Source organism: Cynara cardunculus (genome assembly GCF_001531365.2).
Source record: "Cynara cardunculus var. scolymus isolate 2C chromosome LG 1, CcrdV1, whole genome shotgun sequence".
NCBI classification, from domain to species: Eukaryota; Viridiplantae; Streptophyta; class Magnoliopsida; order Asterales; family Asteraceae; genus Cynara; species Cynara cardunculus.
In genome coordinates this window covers 13,325,550-13,342,674 of record NC_037528.1, presented here as the reverse complement: position 1 = coordinate 13,342,674, position 17,125 = coordinate 13,325,550, and the positions used below count along the sequence as shown (strand labels likewise).

General features: G+C 34.0%; 1 protein-coding gene across 3 annotated transcripts; it reads right to left on the bottom strand.

The window, feature by feature from the left end:
• Positions 1-572: 572 nt before the first annotated feature.
• LOC112512749 (protein COBRA-like) lies at positions 573-8,050 on the bottom strand. 3 transcript variants are annotated; one of them, XM_025118874.1, is made up of 6 exons: positions 7,914-8,050; positions 7,602-7,681; positions 1,778-2,234; positions 1,528-1,687; positions 1,160-1,437; positions 573-1,061 (listed from the first exon to the last, which is right to left on the bottom strand). In XM_025118874.1, exons 1-6 carry the CDS (start codon positions 8,002-8,004, stop codon positions 781-783), a joined length of 1,347 nt encoding a protein of 448 aa, XP_024974642.1. In that variant the 5' UTR covers positions 8,005-8,050; the 3' UTR covers positions 573-780. The 3 variants fall into 3 exon arrangements, with proteins under 3 accessions (XP_024974642.1, XP_024974658.1, XP_024974650.1); XM_025118890.1 differs by lacking the exon at positions 7,602-7,681 and adding an exon at positions 2,338-2,417 and having other exon boundaries at positions 7,914-8,043; XM_025118882.1 differs by lacking the exons at positions 7,602-7,681; positions 7,914-8,050 and adding exons at positions 2,338-2,417; positions 3,148-3,361.
• Between the last annotated feature and the right edge of the window lie 9,075 nt (positions 8,051-17,125).

Below are 17,125 nucleotides of genomic sequence, written 5' to 3'. Positions count from 1 at the left end.
AGTGACCAAAGCCTTCGCTAAAGCCACATGAACCAACTCTCAACTTGGAACGGGCAAGCCAGACAAAGCAACTCCAAGCCCAACCTACTGGACCAACTCACGGTCCAACTCACTTTCATGCCCCCACTGGGTTATAGGCAAGCGCTACCAAGCCCGGCGATTGAAGGTCTACAAAATATCCTTATAAAGTGGTTACAACATCCACCACAAACCGATGTGGGAGCAAATCACCAACATTTCTAACTTCCCTTCCCATGGATTCTTATGTTTCTTGATTCATAATTCTACCAAATATCTATTGATTCAAAACAGTAAGCAGCATTCACATCAAGATCACCAACTTCAACTACTGTTTTTGAGGCATGAGATTCAAGGTTTGGATGTGGTGGTTATTGATTCGTAAGCTGCCGAAATGTAGATTCATGCTTCAACAGTTGAATTTGGATATATTTTTGAAGCATGAGATTCAAGATTTGAATTTGAATTTGGGTTCACTTGTTAATGTTTGAGGTATATAACTTTTTCTGGAGAATAATGTCTTTGAAGAAATACAAGCAGAAAACAGAGGAAACAGAACCAAAATCGGCTTTAAATTATCACTTGTAGGTTTTTAATTATACAACACTATAACTTCAACTATTCTACAAAACAATACATGTAAAGCAACAATGAAAAACCAGGTGAATTCACCCACATTACACACTTAAACTTTTCTTGTTTAAGATGAAGTGCGCACCAGACACCCCACATGCGAAAAATCTTCAAGTGCTAACTTGATCATCAAACAAACACAAAGAAAAAGGCCAAAGACGCCAATAGAGTGAGTAAAGATAAGCTTAGCCGAGCGCTGGCATTTGGGAGATATGGGTATGCATCAGGTGGTGGCATCACACAATTATCACCATTAAAATAGATTCTTCGTGGAAAAGCCCAACCCTTTTCGAATGTGAAGGTTGATTTGTCTTTACGGAAGAGTAGCTCTGATTGAACATTCCCCAATGGTCCAGCTTGATTCAAAAAATCGTTGTAGAATTTTACACCCCATAGCATAGCAGTATCATCTGTAATGATTTACAGAAATAAGCACCAAATCATCATTAGGACATCAGTTTATAGATGAAATGGATCAAGAAAATGATGGGTATGGAAGTGGACTTACTTATAGTAGAATAAGGAGTCAATGGTTTGTAGTTAAAGCTGAAAATTTGAGTGAGATTGTCGAAGTTGGGATGTTGGACGACCAAATTCCACTGGGAGTAATTCATCCGGTAGTTAAAATTTGTAATGGTGACCTTCACGCGCCAGTAATCCTTGTAATTAAGCTTCACATGCCAGTGAACTCGAATAGGGCACATATGTTTCGTGCATTGAACCAGGGGTGTCAAGGTGCTCTTACCAGGACCATTAACAACCGAAGCTAGATATGGCGAATTTGGACTGCAAAAACAGTTGGTAAAAATGGGTTAGAAAACATCAAGATTTGCATCATCTGATTGTTACCCAAATACCCAAAATAAAAAACCTTACTTCACACAACTTCCCGGGTGAGTGATGTTGTTTTGGCATCCACAGGTGCACGTTGGGCAGGGTACGATTGTGTCATTGTAGAAAGAAGAGAGGGATACACAACAAGTGGGAGTTTTTTGAGCCAGAAATTGTGAATATGTACATGTAACATTCCAAGTCACTGCCAAAACAGGATTAAGGCATTAAAATCTTGTAAACCTGTGATAATATATAGTTCAATAATGTATGAGTTTGATTTTGGCATACTCACTCATAGCTTGAGTTACTCTTCTTCCATCTGCAGTAATAAACTTTGTTGGTTTACCAACTACAGCTGGTCCACAGGTATAGCCAGGACCGGGTGCCAGCAAGGTGAAGTTCTTGGGTGGTTTGACCGTTTTATTAGTGGTTCCAGCGGCACCAACACTAACCTGGAATGAACTAGCATAATTGTTGGGATCTTGGGCCCATGAATTGATAACACCTCCCTTACAGCAATTCGCAATCTGCTGATTGTAAGGGGTTCCTGGTAATAAATCCACAACCGTTGGAGTTTTCTTGCAGCAATGTGGTGGTGCACTTTTATATTTTGAACAATCTCCTTGCTCGGTGGTTTGACTGCCCATCATGCTCCATATCACCTCTTTCTTAGCCCAGGTCCAACCTAAGGTCCACCCCGGAGGGGAAATGTGGCGATATTGCTGGAAGTTATACATTGTAACCACGGCCTGAACAAAAATACAATGCCCATCATGATCTTTTCTATGAGTAATCGAGTTAGCAACATCAAAGATCTTGAATCCATGTGTAATATTGGTGATATGAACTTACAACATAGCCATCAGGGGTCCAACTAATGATATCCCATTTGATTGTGATGTTTCCATTTGGGTCAAGTGCATCATAGGCTTCTGCAAATTAACAAGAAAAAAAAAGGCTCAAGAGTTGTTCATAACTCGTAAAAGGGGGAAGCAGCGCACATCATCCAAATCATTGTGAACCAATAAATACCATCCATATACAGTAATTTACTTGTAATATGAACAAAGAACGATTCCGTTCATTGAAAACTTATGTAATTAAGTCAATCTTCTATGTTGAATAACACATCTTTACTTGAAGAGATTGTGTTTTTGTTCAGTGATATCAAGTTCATCAAACATCTAAATTGGGTTTAGCATAATATTAATTTCAACAAAGATTTATTGATCTTGATCTAGAAAGCAATATGCATAGCACAGACCCCCAAGAACAATGACCGAATCATTGAAGGAAATGAGATCTCGAATCATTTTGCATATATTAAACGAATTTCCAGCATCCAATGTACCAACTTAACACAAACTTGATTCATAATTGAAATCTCTGAAACTAGTCATTCAGTAGAAATCTTGATCAAGAAAGTCGAATCTTTCTTATTCTCCAAAACCTAGAAGCTAATATAATAAACGACCCACAAACCAACTTCCCCCAAACAAGCCTCTGTAAAACCTCCCACACCCATCAGTCAACTGAGCAACTGAAGTACAAATCTTTATCAAACAAAGGCCAAATCTTCATATTAAGCAACACCCATAAACCAAATTGATTAAAAACAAGAACTAGAAACTTCAAGAACTCAAACGTAAAGAAAGTCCAAACCTGTGGAAGTGAAACTGAATGAAGAAAGCAAGATAGCAAGAACAATGGTAGAAATTGAAAATCTGGTCAGAGATCTGAAGTAGTAATCCATCACTTGCTTTCAAGATTTGCCAGATCCAATTGTAGCCCGTTTTCTTGAACGAGTGTGTTATGTATGTGTGTGTGTGTGTGTGTGTGAGAGAGAGAGAGATGTGGGAGAGAACCTTCTCTCCTTGAGAAAGCAGTGAGGCAGCGATGGTCGTTATTAAAAGAAAAAGTCTATACTCAATTACCCACCTCTTTTTATATTGCGTTCGTTAGGTGAAAATTATCTATCTTGTGCATCAAATCTTCTCTTTTCTTGGAACAAGTAGCATCCTTTTAAAAGCAATTATTAAGAATATCAATCTAAAATTAAACTATTTGATCTTTTTAATGTGTTAAAAGGAAATTTATCCCATTAAATTAATCTTTAAAAATTTATTTATATCAATAAAAAAAATGTCTATAAATTATATATCATGAAATTAATGTAACGAAATAATAATCTTCAAATTAGTTGAAATAGCTTTTTCATTTACGGATTACTTACAAAATAATAATAGTCTTTAAATTAATCATATGTTATAAATCAAATCACATGATTAACATAAAGGTTGTTATGTATTTATATTAAGACCGATTAAATATTAAAAATAGAATCTTATAATAAGAAAATTTATAAAAATAGGTTATTATTTTTTGTATTTTTTTTTAATTTTAGTTAAATTGAGAATAAAAAGCAACTCTTGCCGACAAAGACCTTGATGGAGAATATATTTATTTTTCCGTTTAAAATAACTAAAATATTAAAATAACATTCGTTGGTTTAGAGAGATAAAAAATAATTTGATTTTGAATAAAATTTATTGTGACAGTGATTTGGAGATGATTAAATTGGTTTGTGTCGGTGGATTACTGAATTACATCTTCAGTCCTTCATGTATTTTGATTTTAACAAAATTCGTTTCTATTACTCTTTTATTACATATTGCTCCTTGATATTTGTTAAAAATTTATGATTTCGACTCTTTTAGAAACGACCCATCGTGATACATTTTATCTCTCTCTCTCTCTCTCTCTCTCTCTCTCTCTCTCTCTCTCTCGTTTATTCAGTTGAAAGAGGATTTGTGTTTTGGGGATTGTTAGGTCTAAACTAGTTTCGTTTAGATTGAGATATATGGTGGTTGTAGGTGTGGGGTGACAGAAATGGGGGTTAGGATGACCGATATGGATTTTCCATCAGGTATGGCATGGTGATTGGCGGTAGCGATGAGGTGTATGTGTCATGTGTTATTGTCATAGCTTTGATGGTACCGTTGGAGATGCTTTCAATGATGTTCAATTGTGTCATCAAAGGAAGGGTTGGTGGTGTTCTCCAGGGATGAAAAATGTGTAGCGTCGATGTTAATTAATTTTTAATCTTTTCAATAGAAAATAAGATAAAATGGTGAATTAATCAAAGTGCTCTTCATTCGACAAAAATATAACAATCGCTAAACAAATGGATGATTTCCAAAACATTTTGCAAATATCAGGAAGTAATCTATACTATAAGAATTGTTAGGATGAATGTAATTCACTCAGTAATAAATAGTTGAATAAAGTACGGTTTTGGTCCCTATGATTGTCTCTTAGTACTAATTATCGTCCCTGAATTTCATTTATTACACTGGTGGTCATTATGGTTCTCAATTCGTTTTCGATTTAGTCCCTCTGAGTCAATTGACTTAAAGACAATTTCGTCTTTTTACCTATCTTCTAATTTTCTAATAAAACCAGTAATATGTAATGTTATTATTATTTCCGATTATATGTTTTATTAATCACCGAGAGAACTCCCTCTCTTACCCCTTCCATGACACCCTTACACTGACAATCTCGATGCTCTTTCCTCAATCTCTCTTCTGCCTTCGACACCAAAAGGGTATAGATCGATGATCTCGACCAAACCCTCTTTCCTTTCACCAGAGGCCACAGATCAAGAACGGAGACCGTCAATATAATACATATGGTTTAAGGACAAGAGTTGATAATAGAAGCCAACAACAAGGACCAAACGTGTAATCTACTCTAAATGTTTCAAAGACAGGCGTATCCAGCTCATTATCGACCACGTGGACCTATTGTCCTCTCTTCTTTTTCAACCCATTTAAAAATCCATTTGTGACCCAGCATATCAAATTGATTTTGTCGTATTATTCAAATTTTGGTATAATATTATTATTTATTTTATTAAATTTAATGGTTGATGAATTTTTATACCTTTATAAGATTTTGATTAATACGTAAAATTTGTTAAATATATAAAGTAAATTACATTAAAATAAATAAATAATTTTAATAATTTGTGCATCCTAATTACCATTTTTTATGCCGTTAATCCGATGTTCCAGATGATTTGATAGACAAAATTTATTAATGATTATGGAAATGTGTTGTCGTGTAATTGTCTTATTCACAGATTACTTGATGTCCAACTCGTTGCATCCTGTTACCGTGCTGGACGAAAGGGGTTATCTTTACAACATGTAAACTTCATCATATCTCATTCTTGGTTCTTTTTATATGCATATAGATCAAAATGTATGTATATAAACTACAATGACATGTGTTACAATCCTGGATGCATCTTATTGAAAAATGGTATTTCGCTTAACATTCAAAAGAAAGCATGATGGAGTGTGTAATTTGCTAACCATGGTTAAGATTTAAATCGACCATCTGCTTTTATGAATTCTCAACTCTCTTGCTCTTACAATGCATGTTAGTAATGGTTTAAAAGCTCAATGAGTTCATTAAATAGCCAACAACTCATCACATACCAATAACAATAATAGTAGAGTTGTTCACAGGCGGGATGACCTGCTATATCCTAGCGGCTTTGGATTATCATTTTCCAAAAATAGGTAGATCCGGATTGACTGTTAAAATTAATGGTCCGACCCGTTAATATCTTAATAATAATAATTTACTTTTACAATTAATATTTACAAATAAAGTTGAAAATTCTTAATACTTAACAATTCTCACTTAATTATGATTCATGATAACAACACCTTTTAAAATCTAAAAAGTAAAAACATAATTATCTCAATTGATCAATAACTTATCATCTCATTTGGTCATTTCCTTTATCGTTACTCCATATTTTGCTAAACAGTTATTTCCTAAATTGCGTACATTGTTATTTATTTACGTCTAATTCTAAGTTGGAAATCTTTTTTAGGCCTAAGTTGCAACATTCAGTTGTTTATTTAGTTTGTTGACCTTATATTTAGGAACATTAATAAATGTTTCAAAAACTCGGTTCTTAACATTTAAGGAAAGAAAAATCATGTGTGATTTCAGTACAAAATCATATGTGATTTAACTATTCTTGTGATATATTATAGATAATAGATAATCAAATACTCGTATAAGAGTCTCACATAATACAACATATAACTCTCTATCAAACTTCGTTAACTTTTATGACCACAACTCGCTATTCGGGGACACAAAGCCGGTCCTCGCGTTATAAGATCGAGTCATTGTAGAATGAAGAGAGAGATACTCAACAATTCATCAAGGGAGAGTATTCTGAACCAGATTTCGGGAATATCTACATATAACATTCCAAGTCACTGCCAAAACAAGATTAGAGCATTAGTATCTTTTAAAGTTGATATATATATATATATATATAGTTTATATAGAGTCAGGTTCAAACGAGAATGATGACCAAATAAAAAACCACAAGAACGGCCAAATCATATGTGAATAAAGTAATCCTATGCGATTTTAGCGCAAAATCACATGTGATTTGGCTCTTATTGTTCTTGTGTTCTCTTTATTGATCCTCCCTCTAGTTCAATAATGCATGAGTTTGATTTTAGTATATACTCACTCATAGCTTGAGTTACTCTTCTTCCATCTGGAGTAACGAACTTTGTCGGTTTAGCGACTATAGCCGGTCCACAGGYATAGCCAGGGCCRGGTGCAAGCAAGGTGAAGTTCWTCGGTAGTTTAACCGTTCTGTTAGTGGTTCCGGCTGTACCAACGGTAACCTGGAATGCACTAGCATCCCATGAATCGACAACACCTCCTTTACAGCAATTTGCAATCTGCTGATTGTAAGGGGTTCCWGGTAATAAATCSACAACCGWTGGAGTTTTCTTGCARCAATGTGGTRKTGCACYTTTAWATYTYGAACAATCTCCTTGMTCGGTGGYTTGACTGCCCATCATGSTCCATATCACCTCTTTCTTAGCCCAGGTCCAACCTAAGGTCCAMCCCGGAYSSGAAATCTGGCGGTATTGCTGGAARTTATACATCGTAACCACKGCCTGAACAAMAACCCAATCCCCATCATAATCTTTTATATGAGTTYATAATCGAGTTAGCAACATCAAAGATCTTGAATTCATGGGTATTATTGATGATTATGAACTTACAACATAGCCATCAGGGGTCCAACTCATGATATCCCATTTGATTGTGATGTTTCCATTCGGATCAAGTGTTTTATACCCTTCTGCAAATTAACCAGAAAAACACAAGGCTCAAGAGCTGTTCATGGTCAAAGCCCTAAATTTTGTATAAGGAAGACTTTCATAGAAGGAATTTCCGTCACAAAATTGATTAGGAAATGAATATTTATGATGAAGAACACATTAAAGATTGATATGAAGGTGTTAATCATCACAAAATTAATCGAAAACAAGAACCAGAGAGTTCAAGAAGTCAAATGTAAAGAAGGTTCAAACCTGTGGAAGTCAAACTGAAGGATGAAAGCAAGATAGCAAGAACAATTGTGGAAATTGAAAATCTGGAGAGAGATTTGAAGCAGTAATGCATTGCTGCCCTTCTGTCCTTCACAGAGCAGTGAATCAGCGATGACTCGTTATGAGTGTAACCCCAAAATCAGCAATTTATTAGTGAACTGTTTTTTAATTTTCAATTTTGGACGGTTTATCTAGCGTTTTTTAGTTTAACTATATTGTTTACTTATGGGGAATAATTTTAGTTTACCAAAACGACATTGTATGTAACAATTTACCCAATAAACGCTAACCTTAGTAAAAGTCGTCGACATCACTTACCAGATAAGACTTTCGGTCTTTACCTTCGCTCTTACCAGGTAAGATTTTTGGTCCTCGTCATATTCATCCGGCAACGGAATATGACTTGATAAACACTTACCCGAATAAACAGTTGATAAACGACTCCTATAATTATTTAGATGTTTATATTTAATATATAATTGATATTCTCATCATGTTTATTAATCTAATACTATAAAAATAACTTGTAAATAAAAATAACATCAAAAGAAAATATTAAAAAATAATAATTTTATAACGAATAAACTACAAATTTGGTCTTTGTGGTTTATTAAAAAACAACAATCACAAGATGACTATCGTAGTTTGCAAAAAAGTTTATATTTGATGTCTTTCTATTCCCGTCCTAGTCCCTATCTCCGCCAGAGAATATAATTACATCTCCATCCCCATCCTCAACGGGGATCCCTAACAGGGAAACAAAGATTTTTTTTTTCTGTTTATGTAAGTTACTTTAAATTAAATATGTAAGAAACCATACATGTAAAAACCTCAAACATTTTCAATAAACCTAAAACCAAAATAAATTTAATTTAATACAAAAAACCACAGCATCATAAAGAACTAATAACCTAAAACCAAAAAAAAAAGTTTGATTTAATCCAAAAAAAACTTAAATACTTATGTACCAAAAGATATTGAGTAATATAAAACCATATCGAGTAATATACAAAACTTATCGAGTAATTGTATTTTGACTTGACATCCAAAAACTTACATATTAACATCCAAAAAATAACAATTTTAGATTATAAACCTAGTAAAGAAATAGAAAATATGAATCACTGCTTTAGTTGAAATAAATAATACACACAAATATATATACACATACATACATATATATAATTTATTAATTAATATATAACGGGTACGGTACGGGTATCATATCCGTCCCCGTCCCCATCCCCGATTTAGCGGGGAATCCTCGTCCCCGACAGAGGCGGGTGGACCGGGTTTCTCGACGGGTCGGGGTCCATTCAAATGCCTATCTTGGGATGTCAATTAAAAAGAGACATGATCAAAGAAAAAAAAGGAATCAACAACTCTTAGGTTTTTTCTTATTAACATGAATATCTAACCCGTTATATGAGTCGATTAATCTTGGGACGACTATCTGCTTTGCAGGTATCCAGAGTCACCATATTTGAACTTCTTTGACTACAAGAGGATTTTTATTTATCCGTAAATTTGAACATGATACTTTCAGACGTTTTTAACCTTTAAAGCTTAAATTCAAACTAATAACACAACTCTTGGTTTTGGAGTATATATATTTTATGGTTTAAAAATAAAATATTAAAATTACGGTTTTTTTGGCATGGAGCTTTAAAATATAATTTATTTGCAAGTTTACTTGGTAGTAACGAGCGTTATTCTTATATTATATTATAAAATATTTGACAAAAACTTTTAAAAACCATTTTTTGTATACAAAGTTCTAATTATTGATGCATATTACTTAAAATTCAAGATTACAAGTAAAAATTATGCGTAAGTACAACTTATTAAGCTCTATGTTTGAATTCGTATAATTAACTGTAGATAAATATGATCAAATACATGATAAAGTTTTTATTTTATATATAAAAAATCTAAAATATAATTAGGATAATCATTGAGTTCTAACATAATACTTAATTATTTTATCTTCGTAAAAATTATATTATTAAACAAAAACTAAATTACTTTGTTATTCAACCTAAATTAAATTATAATAAAAATTAAATTAAAGAAATTACACAAAAAAATGAGAGTTTTTATAGTTTTTTTTATGATTGCTTCAAATTTATATTTTACTATAAAAAACATTATTACTTGTTCAAAACCATATAAATTCGTATTATAACATCGACAGAGACCAAAAAGGTAAAATGAAATATTGAAATCGAGATATATCTCGCTGCATTACGCAAATACCCTTTTAATTATTATACTATTATTACATAATTAAAAGTTTCTCTTGATTTATTAAATAATGTATAGTTAAAAGACAGCCGTATCCAGCTGATTGTTGACCAAGTCGACGTTATGTCCATTCTATATTTCTCAACCCATTTGGGTTTTAAAAGTCAGTGTTGGCCATTTATTTAACTCTTATTTGACAAGTCTTTATTAGTAAGATCTAATATTTTTATTTAACTTATCGGTTATGATTTTAATTTATTAAAACAATATCGTATGTAAATAATTTATCCGGTAAACGTTTATCAGGTAAGAGTCGTCAGTCTTACTTATCGGATAAAACTCTCAGTCCTTATCTTTGTTCTTACCAGATAAGATTCTCAATTTTGTCATATTTATCCGATAATGGTAAACGTCCCCTAAATTACACACTAAAAATTTAATAACGTAAGTTTTGATGTTGATATAAATGAAGAAAAAATTAGTAGTTATAGGTGTATTCAATATTTTATTTTATTTTATAGATAATAAGAACGTGTTAAATAGATAAAATATTTAACTTGATTATTAATTTTATATTTTAAAGAATTATAAATTAATTATAATAAGAGAGATTGACATTTTTACATTTATTCAAAATATATCTAATGGTTATTTAAAATCATAAATTAATAGATTTTTTCCTTTCTAAAATACTTTTAACAAATTCAAAATTTATAATAAACAATTTGAAATTATTTTAGTCAACATATTATATTATTTATTTTTTTATCATCATTTTGGTATTGATTAACATATTATACTTTTAGAGATTTATTTTAATTATATTATAAAATCTTGTAATTGATTAATTTTTCAAGAAGTCGTTTTTTGTTATTTTACATTCTTATAAGCTAGTTTTTGTCAAATATGATTTATTCATCAGCTAGTTTATCAGCTAGTTTGCCAAACAAAACCTTCATTACTTTTAATCTTATATCCAACCATAAATTGTGTTTTAGAATGTAATGGATTTGGTACATATAGGTGCAATTCAATCGRTGTTGATATTCAATTAGGATTGATCCAAGGATGAAGATGTCTTCTTATGTTTTCTCTCACATGAATCCAACCATAAATATAATTATCTCTATTTTTCAATATATCATATCCATATTAAAACGGGATTAATAAAAACAAATAATATTACTTCAAGATTTTAAACTACTCAAATACTATTGTTTGTTTTTTAAGGCAAACAATTTATTAAGAATTTATAGAGAAAACGAAAAAGAAGCTTATATCAGTTATAAAACCAAAACGAAACTAATACGAAACAAGGCTAAAATCGAACTAACCTAAATCACATAAAAATGATAGACAACAAAAATAACCAACAGTAATCAATATCATCCAAGATAAAAACCCGAGACGACAACAACAAAAAAATTCAGAACACAGAAGAAGGAATCAAAATCGACGTAATAAACCAGATTCCCTGTAAAATATCACAATATTACTTTATGGTTATATGGATTTTCCATCATAGCATCTCCACACCAATATTAGATTAATTAAAACAAACCACAATTTAAGATTTTTAAATTAAATATATACTCAAATACTACAAAGTCACTTCTAGGGGTATAAAGATATCAGAGAACTCGTTAACTATTTGAGATCGACTCGGTTAAAACTTGGTCAACAATCAACTCGAATAGGTTCAGCTTAAACTGGAACTCGACTCGACATATTAACAGTCGAGTCGAGCTACCTAATACTCGACTTGAAAAGCTCGTGACATCCTCCATTTTTTATTATATATAATTAGTTTTAAAATATAATCAGTTTTACAATATAATGTGTATATTATAATGTAATAAAAATGTCTTACATTTTTAGATATTTGAACAATGTTGTGCAATTTTAACTATAAAATTATCAATAATTTTTTTTATTAAAATCATAAGTAAAAAAGACAAAAAAAAATTATAGAAGTGTCGGTAAAATTGTCCTACATTGAAAGAAATATAGTAAAAAAAAGTATGAGGAGTTGTTATAAAAATAAAGAGAGGTGAACGAAGTTTGTAACTTTGTCTTTTTGATTATGAAGTTTGATGTGTATCCCTTTAGTTTTTTAAAATTTAAAACAACGCTTTTAAGTTTTATAATTTGTAAGAGAAAGACCCTAAAATTTCATAAATTTTGACTGATGAGTTTGATTCGTGTAGGAATTCGAGCTTCAAAAGAGTTCGAGTTTAAAAAATTGTAATCGAGTCGAGTTCGAACTTAAGAAATGATTATCGAGTTGGATTCAAATATATTGATATATGTTGTATAGGCTGCATCATCTACCAATGCCGGCAACAAGTGAAAACAATGCAGAAAAGATATATGTTTTATAAAACAAGGGAAACCCAACCTATATATGCTCTATACATTTTGTAGAACATAAATTTTCAAAACAAACAATACAAAAACTCTGAAATAGAGTTCTAATATATATACCAACCACTCTAACACAAAGAAACTGCTACTGCTAGCGATGCTTATGATTTCTTGAAGCGGCTTCCATGTCTCGTAACAGGTACGGTATCAACAACTCCGGTGGCTCCTCCAACRTCATGCATTCCTCCCATTGCHTTCCGCCTAGTTTCGCCAACTGATCTGCACAATGGTTGCCATCTCTTTTTGTATGAATCATGCTGCACCTTTGTTCCMACATTAATCGCTGAATGGCGTCGATCACAGATTTCAGGGGATGATCTGTTGAATGATTCAAGGTTTTACCTGGTCATTAGGAGTATCTGCAGATTTTTTTCCTTCTTTTTAGCTAGTTTCTGTTGAGTCTTTAACGTCTCTTTTTTCAGTCCTGTAAGCCTATATATTGAGGCAGCTTCTAGTTAATAAATCATCGATCCTTCAATAAACTTCTCTGTTCTTCTTCTTAAAATTTCCAACATTTTGGTATCAGAGCCAGGTTGTAACCCAGGTTTTCCGTCTTCAGCAGTAAGATGGCAGCAAACAGTGCAACCATAAACGTCTCACAACCCCAGATCCCCGTATTCAAAGGGGATTCTTACGAATTTTGGAGCATAAAGATGAAGACTTTATTTCGATCTCAAGATCTATGGGATTTGGTGGAGAACGGAGTTGTTGAAGGTGACGATGCAACTAACAAAGAAAGTTACAAGAAAGATGCTAAAGCTTTATTCTTCATCCAACAAGCAGTAGACGAATCTATATTTYCAAGAATTGCATCAGCCTCTACAGCAAAAGAGGCGTGGAATGTACTTAARAATGAATATCAAGGATCGGGAAAAGTTATTACTGTAAAATTACAGTTTCTGAGAAGGGATTTCGAAACCGCCAACATGAAAARCAATGAAACTGTACAAGCATATCTCGCAAGGGTTTCATCAGTTGTTAGTCAAATAAGAGCATATGGCGACAAAGTGACAGATGAAACTGTGGTGGCCAAGATATTACGAAGCTTGACTCCAAAGTTCGATCATGTAGTTGCAGCCATTGAAGAGTCGAAAGATCTCTCCAAATTCTCCGTAGATGAACTCATGGGGTCTCTTCAAGCTCATGAAACAAGAATCAACAGATCCACAACAAGTGAAGAGGAACAAGCTTTTCAAGTGCAGGGTGAACAAACCAGATCGTGGTACAATCGAGGCAGAGGAAGAACTGCAATCCGAGGAAGAGGGCGTGGAAGGATGACCACTGTCCAATGTACCAACTGCAAAAAATATGGTCATAAAGAAAGTGATTGTTGGTACAAGGAGAAGCAAGCACAATATGTAGAAGAGGAAGATGATTGCTTATTCATGACTTATGTAAGTCTTCAAACCATCCCAAATGAAGTCTGGTTCGTAGATAGTGCTTGTTCAAACCATGTAACAGGTGACAAAAGCAAGTTCAAGGACTTGGATGAAACTCATAAATCTAAGGTAAGATTGGGAGATGATAAACATGTGAAAATTGAAGGAAAAGGAACAATTGTAGTCAAAGTCAATGAAAAGGTAAAAACAATTCAGAATGTCAATTATGCACCAGGTCTTGCTCACAATCTGTTAAGTGTGGGTCAACTTCTTCAATCTGGTCTCTTGGTACTGTTTGATAACGATTCTTGTGTTATTAAAAACAAAACAGGAGATGTTTTGTTTAAATCTCTAATGACAGAAAACAGGATGTTTCCGGTCGACTTCTCTAACAACAGGGAGTATGGAATGATGATGAGCGGCAAAGATGATGTTACAACGTTGTGGCATCAACGTTATGGTCACTTATATATCAATGGATTACAGCTGCTTGCGGCTAAAGAGATGGTGAAAGGCTTACCCGCAGTCAAAGATGTGAACAGCCCTTGCGAAGGATGTGCGTTGGGGAAGCAAACAAGGACTTCGTTTCCTATTGGGCAAGCAAAAAGAGCCGAGAATAAGTTACAGCTGGTCCATGCCGACATATGTGGACCCATGAAAACCGCTTCACTTGGAGGTCGGAAATACTTTCTACTCTTTATCGATGATTTTTCAAGACTGAGTTGGGTTTATTTTCTCACACATAAATCAGAAGCATTTGATTTCTTTAAGAAATTCAAAGCTTTAACAGAAAATCAAAGTGGTGAAAGTATTAAARTACTCAGAACCGATWGAGGGGGAGAGTTCATTTCTAARGAGTTCACCAATTATTGTGACGAACATGGAATCAAGAGAGAGCTTACGGCTCCCTATACCCCTCAACAAAATGGTATAGCGGAGCGAAAAAACAGAACCATACAAGAAATGGCTCGTTCAATGATCAAAGCCAAAGGACTAGGTGATGAATTATGGGCTGAATCGGTCGCTACTGCCGTCTACCTGCTGAATCTGTCACCTACAAAAGCAGTATGGAATATGACTCCATTCGAGGCCTGGTACGAGTTCAAACCATCGGTTAGTCATCTTCGCATTTTTGGCTGTGTATGCTATGCTTTGATTCCATCAGGAAGACATAAGCTTGATCAAAAGGCAAAGAAGTACATTTTTGTGGGGTATTCCACGAAATCCAAAGCATATAAACTATTTGATCCAAATGAAAAATCTATGGTGATCAGTAGAGATGTGCAATTTAGTGAGCAGRAAGCATGGAGTACAAGCATCACCAAGCCTAATTCAGATTTAATTCTGGATAACGAGGAGGAAGGCACACACRAAGAGCCGCTGGTCAATCCTCAACYTCAAGGTACTCCTTCAAGCTGCAACAACACAGRTTCCTCTTCGAGCAACGAAAMTGTAGARTCATCTCAAAGTAGTGATTCTGAAGCCTCTCTAGATGACAGAAACAGTGAAGAAGTACCGGTAAGACGAAGTGAGCGTGGCTTGATTCCTAAGCGTCATTTCCCAGTTGAAGGAAAAGGAGATGATTTTGTCATGCTTGCTAGTGATCCAACAACTGTAGAAGATGCCATAAAAGAAGATGTTTGGAAACAAGCTATGCAAGAAGAAATTAATGCTATTGAGAAGAATAAGACTTGGAAGCTAGTTGAATTACCAAAGGAGAAGAAAGCAATCAGTCTAAAATGGATTTTCAAGACAAAAGTGCATTCAGATGGAACAATACAGAAGTACAAGGCGAGATTGGTGGCACGCGGATATGCACAAAAACAAGGTGTAGATTTTGAAGAAACATTTTCACCGGTGGCAAGGTTTGAAACGGTAAGAGTTATCCTCTCACTCGCAGCACAAATGCAATGGCAGGTTTTACAATTTGACGTAAAATCTGCATTCTTAAACGGGGAACTAAAGGAGGAGGTTTATGTACAACAACCTGAATGTTTTGAAGTATGTGGAGAGGAACATAAAGTATATAAGCTTGAAAARGCTCTTTATGGCTTGAAGCAAGCTCCTCGRGCTTGGTACAKCAAGATAAATGAATTCTTTCTTACAAATGGATTTGAGAGAAGTCCAAATGAGCCGACGCTATTTGTAAAGAAGCAAGGCTTAAAAGATATTGTGGTAGTAANAAATGAATTCTTTCTTACAAATGGATTTGAGAGAAGTCCAAATGAGCCGACGCTATTTGTAAAGAAGCAAGGCTTAAAAGATATTGTGGTAGTAAGTCTTTACGTCGATGACATGATATACACAGGTTCCTCCTTCAATCTCATTTCAGAATTTAGAAAAGCCATGACAAGCAAATTCGACATGACTGATTTAGGGGAGTTGAGATACTTCCTTGGATTGGAGGTCAAGCAAACCAAGAGAGGCATATTTATATCCCAACGTAAATATGCCTCAGACATCTTGAAGAGTTTTGGCATGGTGGGCTGCAAAATGGTTGGGACTCCGATGAATGTGGGTGAGAAACTCATGATTGATGATGGCACAGGATTAACAGATGCGGGAAAATTCAGAAGCCTAGTAGGGCGGTTGATCTATCTCACTCACACCAGACCAGACTTAGCATATTCAGTCGGATTGGTTTCCAGATTCATGCATTGTCCTAGCAAGCAACACTTAGGTGCAGCCAAAAGAATACTAAGATATGTAGCAGCTACATTAAATTTGGGGATCTGGTACAAAACTCAAGCAGAATTTCAGCTCAAGGGATACTCGGACAGTGACTGGGCAGGCTCAGAAGATGATGGAAGAAGCACAACAGGAAATTGCATCCTTCTTGGATCAGGGCCTGTTGTTTGGATCTCCAAGAAACAACCAACCGTAGCTTTGTCGTCTACAGAAGCTGAGTATGTGGCAGCTACTGCAGCAGCATGTCAGGTAGTTTGGATAAGAAGATTACTTGAAGACTTGAATCAAAAGCAAAAGTATCCAACACAACTGCTATGTGACAACAAATCAGCAGTAGCACTTACGAAGAATCCAATTTTGCATGGAAGAACGAAGCACATAAAGATTAAACATCACTTTATCCGGGAATTGGTAGCTGAAGAACAGATTAAAGTTGAGCTTTGCAGATCAGAACAACAA